This window comes from Periplaneta americana, chromosome 16 (genome assembly GCF_040183065.1).
Source record: "Periplaneta americana isolate PAMFEO1 chromosome 16, P.americana_PAMFEO1_priV1, whole genome shotgun sequence".
NCBI classification, from domain to species: domain Eukaryota; kingdom Metazoa; phylum Arthropoda; class Insecta; order Blattodea; family Blattidae; genus Periplaneta; species Periplaneta americana.
The window spans coordinates 87,732,733-87,752,575 of record NC_091132.1 but is presented as its reverse complement, the minus strand read 5'-3'; the positions used below and the strand labels follow the sequence as shown (position 1 = coordinate 87,752,575).

Here is a 19,843-nt window from a genome sequence, read left to right as displayed (position 1 = left end):
AGACTCGATCTGTTCCCTGATGAAGTTGCCTGAATTAAATTTGTCCCGGTATTAAGTAAGACAACCCTGATTTAAGCTAAGCTATTGTGTATGAATATTCGTATTTTATTCATGGCCTCCTCTTTATTCATACTATAGATACTGTCATAACGATTTCATGGTCGTACTTCGTCATCGCCAATACCATCCTTATAGGATTGGATCTGCAGACAAAATCAAGGATCTCTTCGAGCCCAAGCTACTTGAAGATCTTTTTATTCGTATTGCATTCCGTCTATTTCAGCGTGTGATGTTAAGAAGGGATGAGGTAATGTTTATTGTGTATATATAGAGGCCGCTCGCGCCATGGTTGATGCTGGAATGTTACTCCTATACTGTACATGGGATTTCCAAGTGCAAAGGTTACTTGCCAGAGGGAGTTTCGTCCGGGTTGTAACATGTTCCAGACTCTGGAAAAATGCGCGTTTATGTGCTTCAGCAACTGAGGCCTACTATATAGGATGATTCAGAAGTACTTGCAGAAACTTTGGGGATGAGTTCTCCATATCCAAAGAAGAAATACCTGGTTTATGAGTTATTATTTAGTATTTATTGCTACCTACATAAAATATAAAATGAATATATATTAATGACGTGGCGCATACCCGTTTAAGCAAGCTCGTGTTCGGGGACAGTTCCTATGAACAACTATTATGTGCTGAAAAACATAACAAAGAATCACTAAAATAACAAAACCAATACAATCATTAAAAAACAGGGATAATTACGAAGATAAAAGTAGAAATCAAGTCAGTTGGAATGAATAAATAGTCTATTGAAAATTAAATTATGGTTTATTTAACGACGCTCGCAACTTCCGAGGTTATATCAGCGTCGCCAGTATGCCGGAATTTTATCCCGCAGGAGTTCTTTTACATGCCAGTAAATTTACTGACATGAGCCTGTCGCATTTAAGCACACTTAAATGCCATCGACCTGGGCCGGGATCGAACCCGCAATCTCGAGCACAGAAAGCCAGCGCTATACCGACTACGCTATCCAGGCCGACTAGTATATTGAAATTAAGAGAAAGAAAAAATAAAAAGGGGACGTTTATCTTATTTACACATCCGCCTTTCATAACAGATGACCATATAGATCCGGAAAACAAATACAAAAATGCATATGTGGAATAGAGAGAAAAATCAATACAGTAGGTAGCAATCATAGTACAATATGCAATTTAGAAAGTTTAAAAATTAAACATTATAGGCTTATAAATGATTATGTAAAATGCCTATGGATTTCTTGAGGATATTTAAACAAATATTTTTAATATCTTGGGATGTCATATATTGTTTTAAAATGTCAGTAATATATTTATACGCCGATCCGCGGGAACCAAAAAGCAAACTTCTCACGTCTCATGTGTAATCAATTGCTTAATTTTTTTCTTAAATTTATTAAAATCGAAATAACCTAGGTCAGGATTTATTTTCAAAATAGAGTTGTATAACTCTGGCTATGAATTATTCCAGTATTTGTATAACATTTAGGTCCAGCTAAAGGACATGTCAAATTTCTTATGGTAGGATTAAATGTTGTTCTTCTTTATGTATCAGACGATTTTTATGATAATATTTAAAAATTTGTACATTCATATATTTATTCAATTTGGAAAACATTAAAATCGGAATAAATCAAATTTGTTGGATAATCAATTGACTTGTTTAAGAAAAATTTAATTACCCGATTTTGAAGCAATATGAGCTTAAAGTGCAAATTCTGTTGCTCCTCCCCATCCGATTATACCATACTGGATGGCAGATTGAACCAAACCTAAATAAACTAATTGCAGAATATTTGTAGGGATATAAGAGCGAAGAATTACGAATTTATAAATTGTTTTACGTAGTCTGTTACATAAAGAAGAAATACGTTTGTCCCAATTTGAAAACTACATTAAACGACAAAAATACAATGTCAAATTTTGCTTCAAACAGACTACGTTTACAATAACACATTAGTAATGTAATAAGTAGAGTCCGATTTTATATACACTAAATGTTAAGATTGACACCTAGTATGCTAGATTGTATAGTAAGGATCACGTAAGTGTAGTTTCTAAAAGTCTAATTTGGCCGTCTCTTCAGTGTTGCCAACTAACTTATACCAGTTATCACCACACTGTAATGGATCTATTTCAGTATACTTTTATGTTATGAAGAATGATTTCCCTAGTAACAAATTTCTGTGTGGGAATTGCAACTTTCAAGGCCTGACAACAATAGCTGTAAATACAGCAAAAAATACGATCGTGCAAAACTGTATTATTATACGTACCATCTCATCATTACAAATATTCCACTAGATGCCAATAGTGTGTTATGATGAGCTGTTCTCGTTACCAGTTGTGCCAGCTATACAATCTTCATCGAATTCTATGGACGATTGCTGCTCAAGAAGGTTCTGTTGATTTAGTTTCATTTTTATTAAAACAGTTGCATTCCACTTTAATCTCTGATACGTGACTATCCTTAATCTCATACAGCAGAAGCTAAACTTACTTACTTATTTACTTACTTACTTACTCACTTACTTATGGCTTTTAAGGAACCCGGAGCTTCATTGCCACTCTCACATAAGCCCGCCATCGGTCCCTATCCTTAGGAAGATTAATCCAGTCCCTACCATCGTATCCCACCTCCCTCAAATCTATTTTAATATTATTGTCCCATCTACGTCTCGGCCTCCTCAAAGGTCGAAGAAGCTATAACACATAACCTAAATAATGAATAAGATAAATGATAGGAAAGTTTTAATTAAGGATGATGAAATAAACATTAATATTTTTAAAAGGTACAATTATTGAAAGTACAATGTTGGCAAACAAAGAAATAAATCCTAGGGAGATGATAAAAATGCTAGGGAGGTGATTAAAATTATAGGATAAGCAGTCATGCTTGGTTGAAACACGTTGTTCCATACCGTTTTATTGATAAAAAGTAGTATGATGTAGTAAAAGTGTGTAGTCAGTATAAAACTCCAAACGCCAGATAAATAAGAATACTGTATAATTAAACGAAAGAGCGAATATTTTCCTTGGTAATGTGACGTTCTACTAAGATAAATAGGCCTCCTGGTGGCTGACAATAATGGGTAACTATGATTATAGACATAAACGAATAAATTATTTCCAGTGGTTCGTGATATTTTATGAATATACGAGTAGCCTAGTCTAACTTTCTAAATACCTTAATTACAAATTAAGTACCTGAATCTCCTGTCAGGCGTAAAAATCACAAATTAGCTCTTGTCCATGGAATATAAATTGCTTGAGGCTGAAACAACAGTACAAATAAGCAACCACAAGTAAGTTTTGATACGATTTCTCTCAGAAGCCTTCAACTACCATGTGCGCGGATATTTACAATAGATCATGTCGCAAGCAAGCAGCGGTATTTTGACTCAAGACCTATAAACTTTTAATTCTGAAGGTCAGAGAACAAGGCAGCGTCGTAACTGTAATTACCTCCTATAAGAACCGGGTTCAAAACCGCAACACCAACGTCTGTCATTGGACTTTAGGCTGAATCCAGTCTCCATCGCCATAACCTACATTACAACATTCGTTTTATATTTATTATACTACCTGCCTTCTTCCTGTACTGTTGTTCATCTCGACCATGGGTAATACTGAAAAAAATTTCATAAATTCCAGCATACAAAGTACAAATAAGTCACACAACTGTGTTTTCAAATAGTAGGCCAATATAGGAAAAATTCATTAATCTGTGCACTGAGATATTTATCTGGCATTTTTAGTAATGGCTTGAGTCAGAATTTATATCGAGAAAGTGTGTTGAATATAGCATTATGTAATCTGCGTTACATTGATGTCCTTTAAATATAATAGTTTTACTTTTCGTATACATTTAACTGATAATATAAATGCATACATTTCGATGGCAACCATTATGTTTGCTTTTCTCCTTTTTATACAATCCCATATTATTTGCAGATGACACAAGTATAGTAATTACAGTCAATAATTCCAACACATTCCAATCTTTAACAGAGTCAATTCTCCTCAAAATATGTTATTGGTTCTCACTCAATAAATTAGTATTAAATTATAATGAAACTAACATAATCCATTTTAAATCCTGACCAAATTCAACCTCGCAAATTTCAAGCGCAGTAATTAACAACAGGTCCCTGCTAAATTTCTTGACTTACAAATCGATAACATTTTAAATTAGAAAAATCATATTAAAGAAATCACCCCTAAGCTAAATTCAGCATGTTTTGCTATTAGATCTATGCAAGAGATAGTAAATATCAATACCTTCCTTAGAAACGATATACTTTGCACATTTCCACTCAGTAATGAGTTTTGGAATAATATTCTGCGGAAATTCTACAGATAGTAACAGTATATTCCTACTATATAAAAAAGAATAATTAGAATAATAGTAGGTGCCAAATCTAGGGAATCGTGTAGGATCATTTTCAATAAACTACAAATAATGTTCATGTCTTGTCAGTATATTTTTCATTAATAATCTTCCTCGTATGTAATCGTGAAAACTTTGTAACTAATTTTACAGTTCATAGTATAAATACTCGTCAAAAAATGGTTTCCATACTCCATCGGCAAGTCTATCGTGCTATCAAAAAGGAGTGCGTTATATGGCAGTAAAATTTTTAATAGCTTCCCTATGGATATAAAAAATCAAACTCAAAACTGAAGATTATTTAGGGCCAAATTAAAGAAGTACATAATTTCTCATGCCTTCTTTTCTGTAGGTGCATTTATGACATTCAACAATGCTGCATGAATATTTCTGTCCTGTATTAAGTATCGATACTAATCCCTTGTATTGTACTAGTACATTGTAAAACTCTTCTGTATATATTTCAACTAGATAGTGAGTATAATTAAGACTTTGTAGTAATATTAAGTTTTTTTTATATGTTCCATATTCTAGCTGTGAAGCGATGTACGAATACAATGGAATATAAATCTGTGGCCGGGAGGAAAAAGGTCTTAAGTCAATTTTTTGTGAAAATGAGACTTTTATAATATAAAAAGGAATAAAGTATTAAAATAAATATTTTAAGTCCTTTATTCTGTGAGTGCTTGATTCAAAAATTACTTAGGCATTTGGTAACGCTCTATAAATCCATTCAGGAGTCTTATTTGAACTTTAACCGTTTTACCAGATTGTATATAATTGTTTCCACTTTCAGAATATATAAAATTCTCATTTTCACAAGATATTGACTTAAGATCTTTTTCCTCCCGGCAACAGAAATAAATATAGTACAATACATTACAGTATGATTCAGGAAGAATAGTAATATTTTAGGGAATTGCAGTATAGACTATTCTGAATAAAAGAAAGTTATAAACATGTGTCTAATTTTCAATGGATGCTGAGATACTGTATCACTACATTCATAAAAATTAATTGGGTACATGTTTATACGACCTTTTTTTTACTCAGACTAATTTGTACCATTACCTCCATAAAATATTTACCATTCCTTCTTTATTACTCTGTATAAGAAAATTTATACTTTTAGTAATATCCTAACTTTTTAACACTGAAATGTATTGAGAAAGTAACAGTTTGTTTGACGTTAATGATCACTGAACAAAAATTTTCACTCTGAGCGTAATAAGTCTTCTTCTTTCAAGGTTTAGGCCAGTGTGGATTTCAAGTTAAATTCATTTTTCCATCTTGCAATACGTCTTCTAGAAGTCTAGTTATCATTCGTTTGTAATTTAGGGGCACTTTAAGGAAGTCTAGATTCTAACACTCTTATTCTGTTCCTAAGCGTCAGATACATAAATCTCAACATATTGTTGAAAACACAAATTCGCATTTACAACCAAATCATCGTGAAAAGCTAAAGGTAATAGAGATATAGAAGTGCTTAACGGGCAGGATAAGGAGCTTTTCTATGCACTGCAAGCTAAAGAAGCTTTTTATGCACCCGTGATTAAATGAGTAGCGTGTCGACTGTGCTGTACGGCTAATCCGGCCCCACAATCCATCATACTACGCACTCTTCTCCGCATAGTAACTCTGGTGATGATCTATCTTTTCTCTTAGATTTATAATAGCCTATGTATGGGTTACCATTTTCCCTTCAGGCAACAAAGTACCTCATGTATATAACTATGAGTCGTCTAGAACTCACTGCCACTGCCATCTACTAATCTCTGGACAAACCACGACGTACACCTACTACAGGGAACGGCAGCTTTGACGTCACACAAACACAGGGGATGCCATAATTTTGAAACGGAGATTATAATGAAAGTGGGGATTGTGAAAAGAGCTGATGCAATGACGAGGAAGAACGAGAGAACCCGAGAAAAATCCCCACAACCTTGGCTTTTTTCACCACGGTCGTCGTAAACCAGCGCTCTGCCAACTGAACTACCGAGGCGGTTATCGTAAAAGGCTAACGCTCATACTTCTCACTAACTTCATAGAATGTTAAATTATCTTGTGTTGGTTTTCTGAAAATAATATTATTTGCATTCCAATGATCTGTCAATCTAAGTGTTCATAATTTAGTGCCTGTAAAGTTCTTTGCTTAAACACGGAAAACACATTAGCTATTTCACTGTTTCTTTTTCTTTCGTCATGTAGTAATTCACATTTTGATGGTGATTGTACGCCAAAGAAACAAGATAAATGTATAAATATTACCAAGCAAAAATGTTGGTCGTAAACATTTCTTATAAGGAAACTGGTTACTTGTATAGCAGCCAAGTAAAAATATGGAGGAACCTAGAAATTCTATGGGAATTACGTCATGTGAATCACGCTTCGCAATCGACTTGAATTTTTATCTTTGTCGATTACCATTCGACCTGCGGCAAGATGAGTCACAACCCAGGTCCTTTTTGACCCAATACCAAGTGGACTCGAAAAAATGTAGCTGGCTCACTCTGTCACGTGTTTCTCATTGGATGGGAACATTCATTTTTACCAGAAAAGAGACTTACAGTACTTACTTACAAATGGCTTTTAGAGAACCCGGAGGTTCATTGCCGCCCTCACATAAGCCCGCCATCGGTCCCTGTTCTGAGCAAGAGTAATCCAGTCTCTATCATCATATCCCACCTCCCTCAAATCCATTTTAATATTATCCTCCCATCTACGTCTCGGCCTCCCCAAGATCTTTTTCCCTCAGGTCTCCCAACTAACACACTATGAATTTCTGAATTCGCACATAAGTGCTACATGCCCTGCCCACCTCAAACGTCTGGATTTAATGTTCCTAATTACATATGTTAGTCCCGCGCCGTGGCGTCGCGGTCTAAGGCATCCTGCCTAGGACTCGAGTTACGGAATGCACGCTGGTTCGAGTCCTCATGGGGGAAGAAATTTTCTCATGAAATTTCGGCCAGTGTATGGGACCGGTGCCCACCCAGCATCGTGATGCATTTGGGGAGCTACGATAGGTAGCGAAATCCGGTTGCGATTACCAGCTATAACGGCTGAGGGGCTCATCGTGCTAACCACACGATACCTCCATTCTGGTTGGATGATCGTCCATCTCTGCTTCGGCATGTGGGCGTGAGGCCAGCAGCCGGCTGGTCGGTCTAGGCCCTTCACGGGCTGTAGCGCCACGGATTATTTAATTACATATGTCAGATGAATACAATGTGTGCAGTTCTGCGTTATGTAACTAACTAACTAACTAACTAACTACATGAACGAACACAAACTATTCGACAAGTATCAGTCAGGTTTCAGAGCTGGACACAACACAAGCACTGCTCTACTTAAAGTGACAGAAGACATTCGTGAAGCAATCGACTCTAATAAAGTAACAATACTAACACTTCTTGACCTTAGCAAAGCTTTCAACTCTGTAAATTTTGACATGCTCACCCATAAATTGAGAAATCTGCATTTGTCAGAGACTGCTGTGAGTTGGTTCGAATCCTACTTACGGGAAAGACAACAATGTGTTGTATCCGGGAATCGAAGCTCTTCCTGGCTTAACATAACATCAGGTATACCACAGGGTTCGGTACTCGGACCATTGTTGTTCACAATATATGTCAATGATATTACATCTCATGTAAGGCATTGTAACTATCACTTGTATGCTGACGACCTTCAATGCTACATCTCTTCCCGCTTAGATCGAATAAATGACGCTATAGATAAATTGAACGAAGACATTGACTCGATTGTGACATGGACAAAGAAACTCCATCTTAATATCAACCCTGGAAAGACACAAGCAATCATATTAGGACACATACGGCAAACCGACGCTGTAAAGCACCTCGACATTTCCCCCGTTAAAGTAAGTACAGTGCATATTCCTTTCAGTTCTTCGGTAAAAAATCTTGGCATTCACATGGATAATAATCTCAACTGGGACATGCAAATCACAGAAACCTGCAGAAAAGTATATTCTATTATTCATGTGCTAAAAAGGATAAATGTTCATCTTCCCTCTGCTTAAAAAAGTCCTTTGTGCAGACCCTTGTATTTCCCTATTTTGACTATGCTGACATTTTACTGACTGACCTTTCCAGCGACAACAAAATGAAACTTCAACGTGCTCATAATTTGTGTGTACGTTTTGTAAGCAATGTTCGTAAATATGATCATATTACCCCATCCCTGGAAGCAATAGGTTGGCTTAAACTAGATAAGAAAAGAAATTTACATTCACTTCTCTTTCTCTTCGAAATCTTGAACTCATCTATTCCTTCGTACCTGTCGTCTCGCTTCACTTACCTTTCTTCCCACCACAATCTGAACACACGCTCTCGCCATGAAACAATACTAACAATACCATCCCATCGCACCTCCTCATACTCCTCCTCTTTCACAATAGCCCTGCCAAGACTCTGGAATTCGTTACCTGCTAGCATCAGGGACTGTCGAAATAAAATTCAATTGAAACGCAAACTTACTAGGCACTTGGTCAGTAATTGAGACTCGTTCAGACATGGTTTCTTGTAAATAGTTCTTTTAATCTACCACAAAATATCTCAATATCCGGTAATTTCATCACTATAGAATTTTGTTATTGTAGGTTTAATTTGTAATTTAGTAAATACAAAAATATTCTTTGTTCTTAACTTCTATGATGAAATGTCTAGCTTTCATTAATCAGGTATTCTTGTCGTACTTTAATTTTTATTGTAATTGTAATTGTAAATTTAATATTAATTGTAATCTTATTGTTCATGCTATAGTATTAATCCCCTGGTAGAGGGGCAGAGAAGGCCTGACGGCCTTATCTCTACCAGGTTAAATAAATAAATCTAAAATCTAAATCTATCTCTATACTTCTGTACTTCATCCCTCTTAGCCCCAAATATTTTCCTAATACCTTATTCTTGAACACCCTAACCTCTGTTCCTCTCTCAACGTGAGAGTCCAAGTTTCACAACCATACAGAACAACCGCTAATATAGCTGTTTTATAAATTCTAACTTTCAGCTGTTTTGAGAGCAGACTGAATGACAAAAGCTTCTCAACCGAATAATAACGGGCGTTTCTCATATTTATTCTGCGTTTTTAATGAATGTGTGTTAAATACAGTTTCAATCCAACAAATATTGTCTATTCGCCATACCGCACCTTTACCAAAATCCAGAATCCAACGAACCTTTTATGCTAATTATTTGGAAAGTAATATTCATACTGAGTTAATACTCCAATTCCAAAATAATTCTATTTTCCAAAATTTCCATTCATCTCCGCCAAGAGTAAAACTCAATCTCCAAGAATCTCCGCCGACCCCAATATTAAAAATCATAGTTGATAAAATTAATCTCCATAAATACCTGCTCCTGCATGTATGTATGTATGTATGTATGTATGTATGTATGTATGTATGTATGTATGTATGTATGTATGTATGTATGTATGCATGTATGCATGCATGTATGCATGCATGTATGTATGCATGTATGTATGTATGTATGTATGTATGTATGTATATGTATGTTATGTGTATATATATAATTAGGAACATTAAATCCAGACCTTTGAGATGGGCAGGGCATGTAGCACGTATGGGCGAATCCAGAAATGCATATAGAGTGTTAGTTGTGAGGCCGGAGGGAAAAAGACCTTTGGGGAGGCCGAGATGTAGATGGGAGGATAATATTAAAGTGGATTTGAGGGAGATGGGGTATGATGATAGAGACTGGATTAATCTTGCTCAGGACAGGGACCACTGGTGGGCTTATGTGAGGGGGCAATGAAACTATGAGTTACTTAAAAGCCATATATATATATATATATATATATATATATATATATATAATACTATTGCTTCTTTTCATAAAATGATAAAATCTCGTCAACAAATGATGCATACAATCGAACTTCTATAACTAAATTTTTAGATACGTCCAAGTAATTTTAATTTCCTGGCACTGAATCGTATACAATTTACATGTAACATCTATTTTTTTCTGTTTCTCGAAGTTCTATTACTCGATTTTTTCGTTATTTCTATGAATATTTCTCGTCCCATTAGGAAATACATAGCTATTCTTTAACTCGATTTTAAGGTGAAAGTGAAAGTTATGTACACGTGTGTAAGTAAAATTGTATGAATGTGATGATATACCATCACTGTAACAAGCATTGTACTTTAGCATTTTCCTTCCTTTGAAAGTATCCTTATCCAGGAATCAACCCCTTAGTACTAATCCTAACCCTGTCAAGAACTACAGGCAGGTTTGTGTATCGTAATGGTATAACACAATGAAATGAGCACCACTGCGAGGACATAATGACATGTCTTTGACATTATTCTTCTCGAACTTTGTTGTGGATTGCTAAAGTCGTCGTCCTAGAAAGCAAAGAAAGAGCCTATAGACAACCTCTTTTCGTTGAATACTTTTAATCAATAAAAATTTATGGTATTGTAAATTTCTTCATATTTTCTATTATCTCGAATTTTCGATAACTCGATGTATTGCCACTTTCCGGATGCACTTCGAGATATCTAAGTTCGACTGTACTTTTCCAATTGTACATTAAATGTATGCTGTAATATTAATAATTGTTATTTTGAACAGAGCTTCCGAATGTATCTGCTTCCTCTAATCGAGGCCTTGGCGATAATAACTCAATTGAGTCACTGAAGACTATCCCTTAACTCCCCATTCCCCCTTCCACGGCAGAGACAGTTATGTTTCGTACCGATACGAGTAGCCAGGAAGGCAAGCATTGCTGAGTGACTGTTTGTATAATAGATTTTGGCTCTCGCTGGTCGGCTAAAATCTACCACCGATGCACAGGCCTATGTTTGTTTCTGAAGTGGTGTAAGAGAAAAGGACATGGGTGAGAGCATCTCCTTTCTTTTCCCTTCCCCTTTATGCCCAGGGCTGCTCTAATCTCTACTTAAAGAGCATGGAACACGTAATGACAAGAAGAAATGCCACCTTTATTGTCACGATTCATCACTCCACACGATCAGACTGCTGTCATGATCATGATTTTTTACTTGGTTATTTAATGAGGCTGTATCAGCTACTACGTTATTTTGCGTCAATGGAATTGGTGCTAGCGAGACGGTATTTAGCTAGATGAGGCCGATGATTCGCTATAGATTGCCTGAGATTTGCCTTACGGTTGGGGAAAACCACGGAAAGAACCCAGTCAGGTTATCGGCACAAGCGGGAATTGAAACTACACCCGAGCGCAACTCCGGGTCTGTGGGCTCTAAAGTCCGTTGCTACACCAAGCGAAACTTTTTTTTTTTTGGTCTCCAGTGCGGTAACTGACCCACAGCAGGAAAAATCGGTGTTGGGTCTGGCATCTGTCGTCCTCCGACTTGCTGTTCTAGCTAACCTTAAGCGAAGGATTCCTGTTTTGCCTTCGATTGACTGTTGAGAACTTGGCCATATTCATATTCTTCGGATAAAGTTGTCCCAAAGTTTGGTTGGTTCTTTGGTTAATCGCATCGTTTCTTTACAAGACGTAACCTTCATTTGTCACTTGAGGGAAAAGCTCTGTAGAGGTTTCAGGGTCTACAAAAGAGATTCGCACAAGTATTTACGCAATACTAGCTGATCAACTTTCTGAGTGGTGTGGTGGCTGATATAGCGATACTATATTGACTGGCATTGGTAGAAAGCAAGAAGAACTTCGGTTATAGCTGAATCAGGTTTGGCGCGAACCCACCATAAAAAAGTCTCTTGCATAACTTTGTAACCGATGTTTCCTGCTTGTTACAAGGATGGATAAATGGAACAAATTTAACATTGAAATTGGCCACAGAATTGCTCATAATCCTTCGTTCAAGGTGGTGCTAATTGTACAGTTTATGGAATCTCAGTGAAAACACGTAAATATGCGGTTGAAAGTGAAAGGTAATGTGCTACAAGTTTTCACTAATAGATTCAATGGAAATTGCTGAAATCCGCATATCTTTAAAGAAAGAAAACAGGAACTTGAACCTAGATCTGCACCTGGTATGAACTAAAATATTTGAGCCTTTAAGGCACAACGTAATCATATGATCAAATAGAATTAATTTCGAAACCTAACTTTAAATCTGTGTATTTTATGCAGGCGTTTTAATGCTAAAAGGAATCCATTAAACATATTCGAAAGGGGTAATTATTGTACTGATACTTAATAGCTATCAACAAGAAAAATTCTCTTAAGCAACTCGATTGTTTATGCCATGACCAATAACGTGACTTGAGGACAAACTGGTTTGTACACGTGGGTGTTTCTAAATGACTCTTGATCCATGCTTTGCGTGTCAGATGTCTGTACCCTATTGGAGTTGTTGCAGAACTTGAGAATTCATGCAGCATTGCTCATTCCGAAACACGTACTACAAGCCAACAAACTGAGTGGACTACAGTCATACTTCGAAGTAGAACCACAGTCTAGTATATACAGTCACGAAGCTCAATACGTAGGGAATATGCATCCATAGATAGTTGCTAACCACTAGGGTCGCTACTAACGCCTCATCACAGACAATACGAAATGGTACCGGCACAGTCTATTGTTCCTAGTAGCCTCAACAACTCAAGCTTCGTGACTGTATATATTAGACTGTGTTAGAACTTTGTCATTTAGAAATTTGTTAAATAATGTTATCCTTTAAACTTCATAAGATTACAGAAGTTTCAGCCCTGATACTTCACTCGTAAGTTAAACGTGTCCACTTTTCACTGTTATCAGTATTAATGAAGTTAGACAAGTGACAAATTGGCTATAGGCCTATTTTCATATACACGATTTTAAAAAGTTCGAAATTCTCTACAGGGTCGCATTAGTTCGTGAACCTTTAATTTATTTTTCTTCCAATTTCCCCTCTTCCTTCATCACCACACATATTGATCGCAATATTGAACGGCTTACAGAATTCCAAAACGTAGGCTTATAAAAAGAAGACATTGTATTTCTCTAAAAATAACCGATCATCATAACATGTTATGTTAGAAATAAAACATACTGAACAATTTAATTTAAGGAAGAAATGCGTAACAAAAAAGCCTTTAAACACGCAAGTAATGTAAGAAAAAAAACTTCCACGTTCGTAATTTGGCTTTCATTTAAAGTTCAATAGGTAGGAGAGATATTGGAAAGCCAAAAATAGAGTGGATAGATTTTCAAGAGAGACCAAAATGGGTGAACGACTAAAATATAAGTAGTTGAGAAGAGAAAGAGGATGAGACTGAAAAAATTATGAAAATATATTGATTTTTTGTCAGTTTTAGGATTACTTTAGAACAAGGGTGAAAGTATCTTAGGTCACTTGCAAGAAATTTGTCCAGAGACTGAATAACAATAACAAAGATAATAAACTATTTTGCACAAATTTAATGACATTAAATCAGGTTCTGTAAACCTATTAAAATGATTGACTACTCCTTTTCATATTATCTCATTAAAATATGGTACAAGGAATATATTTTAGTAATGTAGATTTTTAGCAGTACACAAGCTTGTTAAAATTGACTATTGTGCGGTAGCGTTCGAAAAGTATTTTTGACACTGACTTTCAACTGTTTGCGCCGATTTTAAATTGCTTCTCACCAGATGTCAGATAACAGCAATCGAAATCGATCAATAAAATGGTTCAAAGCCAGCCCTACTTTAATTTTTTTTTTGTCAAGAAACGTACCCAAATTGAATAAATTAGTTCAACTATTGAACTGACGAGCATAATTTTATTATACTGGTAACACTTTAGAATTTACGGGAATTAAATTAGGCTTTGAAGCATTGTCTGAATGAGTGGGAAGAATTTTTCACTATAGGCCTACTTACTTGAATTCTTTTTTCATCTTGCACCTTTGCATAAACCTTTTGTATGATTCGTTGATTTTGCTGGTGGTAATTCCAATGTTATTCTCCCTGCAGATCCTATTATTTCTTCCGATTCACTTTCAGAATTGCTCTTACTTTTGAACGCCACAATGCAACACCAGCCGCATTGCTTCATAATTCACAAATTTACTGCCAGGTGACATTCAGTGCCACACCTGTCATATCTTATTAACACTGTAACGACAGCTCATAACTTTTTCGCCAGGTAGCACATCCAGAACTTTAAACTAATATATATAAATAAATTACTAAATTATGTAATACCACATTCTAATATATAGAGTCACGAAGCTCCTTACTAAATATGCAAACATAGATAGTTGCTCACTACCAGGATCGCTACTATCGCCTCATCACAGACCCTTTCCCTAGCAGACGATAAAATGTATTCTATTTTCGATATCGTGTTCTTTTGAAAAAATTAACACCTTCCTTCCACTATTTAAATATGAAATACAAAAGGTTTATATATTATTTTCATAATATATATATATATATTATATTCTATAAACTCACCTTCCACATTTAACAGTTTACATAGCATTTTCACAAAATTATGCGAAATACGGCACAGTCAATGCCTTTTCGATCTAGACCAGGCCGTAATGTTTCTTCGGGTTTTCTATTTCATTGTATGGAGCTCAGTGAAATATTATATTATAACTTTATTGCGTATCATTGCTAAGCTTTATTTAGTGTAATGTGTCCATAAGTTCCGTTTACTTCTTGTTGCATAATACGTTGCAAATATAATTACAAAACTGTGTTATTTTAATGTGAAGAGAATTTTACATATTAACATAATCTGTTCGCGTCAACATTTTAAGTTTAGAATGGAAGCTATTTTGAGGTTTAATAAAAAGGAATTTATATTGTGATTTCAATTTAGCACATCTACCTTCTTTAATTTTAGACAAAACATTTACCATACCACTCCTATGAAATTAGTGTACGTACAATTGTGTTACTTCGTCTCTTAAGTAGTAGATAAATACAGTAATTAAGTACTCAATTGTAGTATTAAAATACAGACAAATTGAATGTCCGAAGTATCATACATGACATTATGCTTAATTATAATGTATGATTGCGAATTTAGGAATATAAGTTAAATATAGTAAACATAACCAATAATTTTCATATGAATGGCAGGGCATTGGAGATCACTAAATTTAGACAGAAAGGGGTAACTGGTACAGTAAACATAACCTATAATTTCAACATATCTAAATATCCGTGCAGTGCAATTGAAAATTATTGAATCGTGCATAAATGAATGTACAAGAATTTCGCAATATTTAATCGAAATAAAATCAGGTATTGCACATACGAACAACGTAATTTTCACACCATAAATAATATTACACCTTAACTCGCAAGGAATTACGTCTGAAGTGTCTCATAATCATTGTTTTACATTTCATTAATGGAATTACACTACATTTTAGAGAAACACATGTTACTGTTTATACATTCCAACTAATTTATATGGTTGAAACGCCGCCCTTCGTGATCGGGTTAAGCGAGTTACATGGTCTGTCTTACGGTCTGCATTAGATCACGATGGCTGTGGCACAGTCTATTGTTCCTAGTACTCACAGCGCTCCAAGCGGCTAGCAACTATCGCGAGAATTGCAAAAAATCATCCCAAGCTTCGTGACTGTATATACTAGACTTTGGTAATACTGAAGAATTGTTTCAAAAATATTATACGACAAAAATGTTAAACAATATTTTATTTTGTTTCTAGGGTTGCTACACTCTGATTAAGGTATCGTTTCGCAAATCTCCCTATTCATGAAATAAAATGCAATTCTTAACACTGGTATCGTAAATAACTATTTGATTTATGGGGTATAACGTTAAAACTTCCAAAATTAGGTACTTTGAAGTGTATTTCCACGTATAATATTTCTTTAAGATAATATTTTTTGTAAACAGTCTGTCCCTGGAATGAAATTCGGAATTGTTTTCTCCACTATAAAGAAACTGCAATTTATTGGTACTATCAAAAGCAATTTGATCAATTTAAAGTCATTTGGAATAAACATAGAAGCGCAGATACTTGAATGTGCGCTGTGGATTGGTGCCGACTGTAGGAAATACCGGTACTGTGTAGGAAAACCACAACACGATTGAAGTGGTATGAACGTGAATTACGTGGAATCGTCTACCTCAAATCCTTTTTTTATTTCTTACAGAATAATAGCATTTCAAGGCTATTTCCTCAACGAGTGCTTTATCGCAACTTTATTCAAATATTCATCTTGGCTCTAAGTATTTACTATATGATATAATGAATGAATTTATTAATTAAATAATAGAATATATAATATATTAGACACAGTTTGCAGGGTGATTGAGAAGGAATAGTGTGCTAGCGTGGACTCTACCGAGTAAAGAAGTTAATTATAAACATGTGTCAAAATTTCAGTGGATACGAAGATGTAGCTGTCCGAATATTACACATAACAAACCTTAATGGCATGAAGGAATGATGAATGAGAAATGACCTGTACTATTGATTACATACTAAGGAATAGTACGTGTCAGTCTCTTGAGATCGTATGAGGGCAGCACTTTTCATAATGGGTGCAGAGAAACAGCTGTTTGTCCTAGGCTAAAAGGATGATCATGTTCTTTCAGCATGACGGAAGCCCTGTACATTTCAGCCGTCACGTGACACACTATGTAAATCTCACATTTTTCGAATGATAGACTGGTCGCGATGGTAACGTGCACTGGCCATCATGGTCCCGAGATCTAAGATGGGTTTACAAATGCATGGATTTATTGGCGCCAGTTAACATGCCAGTCGTACTTTTGCACGAGTAAAGGTTTACACAGATTTCTGTATTTTGCCTCGTCAGTGCCATTTTCAAGTGCAGGCTGTTATCTGAATGTTGCATGAGGACATAATATGTTAAATTAAGTTGAACTTGGTCATGGCGCTTGCTTAATAATCGCAACTTTGTTGTTGAGGAGATGATTTCTAACATGGAATAAAGAAACCTGAAAGAAAAGGTCTTATATGAGTGAAAAAGTGGATTGTTCGGAGGGAGAATTTAGATACATCGGCGATAAATCTAAAAGATCTTTCAATAGAAAAGTCTACTAATTATCACACGATTAATAATTTTAGTATTCTTTTACCTATAAAATACCTAAAATATCACTCGTTTAAATATTAAAGTTAAAATGTAATCAGTTATTTAAACTGCCAACTGTTTAAAACGATCTCAGAAGAGAACACGTCTGCTGTCAACAGAGCGTAAAAGTGTATTGAACTGTTGAAATATATTGATACCATATAAATGAACAATAAATGTAGTCATTTGTCTTTCCTTGTTACCACTTTTAACAATATGCGTAGCATTCACTGAAAATTGGACAGGTATATTTATATGAACTTTTTTTACTAAGAATAGACTATACTATCACCTCGTAAAATACTTTTCTCACTGCATTTTGTTATCTATCGTAGCTCCCTAAACTGATCACGATGCTGGGTGAGCACCGGTACCATACACTGGCTGAAATTTCATTAGAAATTCCCCATGAGGACTCGAACCAGTCCTAGACATGATGCCTTAAACATCGACACTACTGCGCTGGACATGTCAAATATTTATCTATGGGTATTATACGGCCGAACGCAACCTTTCCAATTTTATTTGTCAATATATCCTGTACTAGGTATCCTCTACCTACAAGGTTCTGCCCATCATAGTTGAAACACTCCCTACTTCAAAGATTACATAAGACTACCACGTATTATTTTCACTGGTGGTTTCCATTCAAATATGTGCTTGGGCCATCTTCCATTCTGCATTCTCACCTGGTGTCCAAACCTATTTATTTATTTAATTATTTATTTATTTATTTACATGTATATATGTTTATTTTCATGTTTATATATATATATATATTTATACAGAGTGATTCATAATTACCTATGTGGGTGTAATGTAGAGGTAAAAGTAAAACTAAAATGTTCTATACAACTTTTCCCGCAAATCCTTACTTTCAGAGTTATGATGCAAATGTTCTATCTTGCTAAGTATCAAAAACATGGACCAGTAAAGTCTTCGGATGTGTAATGCTCGCCTACATAGCGACTGCGTTAGATGTTTATTATTCGTACAACTCTATTACGTACAGTTGATTTCGACCTGATAAGACTTCGTTTACTGTACGTAGGTATGTACTGATCTTAGAATTTTACAGACCCCGTTCAACTCATTCTGAACTGTTTCATAGCTATTTTGATGTAGTTATGCTACGTTCAGAATTTGAGTGACATAAACGAGCGCCTTCAGACGACCCCAAAGGTAGAAGTCTGGTGGTCTGGCTGGCCAAGCAACTGGTGTTGCACGATCTATCTAACCGTACACAACTGAAGCCTACTGAACTAACGACAAAATGAATGTGTACCTACGGGACTGCAACAGTGACATACAACTAAACATACCTACGTACAGTAAACAAAATCCTATCAGGTCGGAATCAACTGTAGTGAGGTATACGAATAACAAACATTTACTGCAGTCGCTTTGTATGCGAACGTGGTACATTCGAAGGCTTTACTGGTCCATGTTTTTTATGCCTGGCAAGATATGAATCACCCTGTATATAGCCTATTTATATAAATTTATTTATTTATTCATTTATTTATTTATTTATTTATTTACATTCCACTATGGTGTTTAAGACGTTATCTTTTCATCTAATAACTTCATTTGCTATGTTGGCATTTCGATTTTCGAACACTTCTTAAATAATCCATTTTTACTATCATCCGTTTATTTGCCCTGATCTTAAATAATGTCCACACTTCCATCCACTACATGAGAATGCTTAATGCTTTCCGCTATTGTTCTTCCTGTAGCCTATTCTTCTTTGCGCTCTTAGTAGTTTGTTTGTTCCACCAGATAGAATTCGAAGCTCATACGACCTTCTTTCCTTCTTATATTTTGTTATGAATTTCGGCATTCCACAGTCCATCGTTTTTATTACTCCTATTATATTTTTTATAATGATCATATCGTGCTCAATCTTTGAAGTTGATGGCGACGACAATGATGATTATATTCAGTGGTTGACGTAATTGGTATTTTAGAAGCAATGCTCGAACTTTGTGTAAAAACAGATTAGTCACCATTATTTCGTCAGCTTCTCCTCTGTAATAATGCTCTAATTAAGTGTAATACACTGAGAAATAATGTAGTTTTCTATTAAGAACTATGTGAATTAATTGCATTGAATTCTATTTTATCTGTGTTCTAAAATATATTTTTCTTCTGTTTTTCAGGGATCCAATAGTAGTCTATTTTCTTGTCCGAATGGTAAGTACATATTTTATCTACTATTATAAAGAATGCAATCTCAACCAACCTCACTTTTATGAAGCCTATTATGTGATAATTATTACGGATTCTGTAAAAGTAATGGAATATACATTTGACATACGCATCTAATGGTGAGTTTGTGCGTGTCAA

At 35.3% G+C, this 19,843-nt stretch overlaps 1 protein-coding gene across 6 annotated transcripts in view; it reads left to right on the top strand.

Moving 5' to 3' along the window:
• uif (sushi, von Willebrand factor type A, EGF and pentraxin domain-containing protein uif) overlaps positions 1 to 19,843 on the top strand; it is a 431,448-nt gene that overhangs the window by 147,612 nt on the left and 263,993 nt on the right. For all 6 annotated transcript variants that reach the window (XR_011329717.1, XR_011329716.1, XR_011329718.1 and 3 more), the window contains exon 3: positions 19,657 to 19,690. Coding sequence is in view for 3 of the 6 variants with exons in the window: in XM_069812500.1 (XP_069668601.1) it covers positions 19,657 to 19,690 (34 nt within the window). In the remaining 3 variants the exon portion in view is untranslated. The remainder of the gene's footprint in view (positions 1 to 19,656; positions 19,691 to 19,843) is intronic.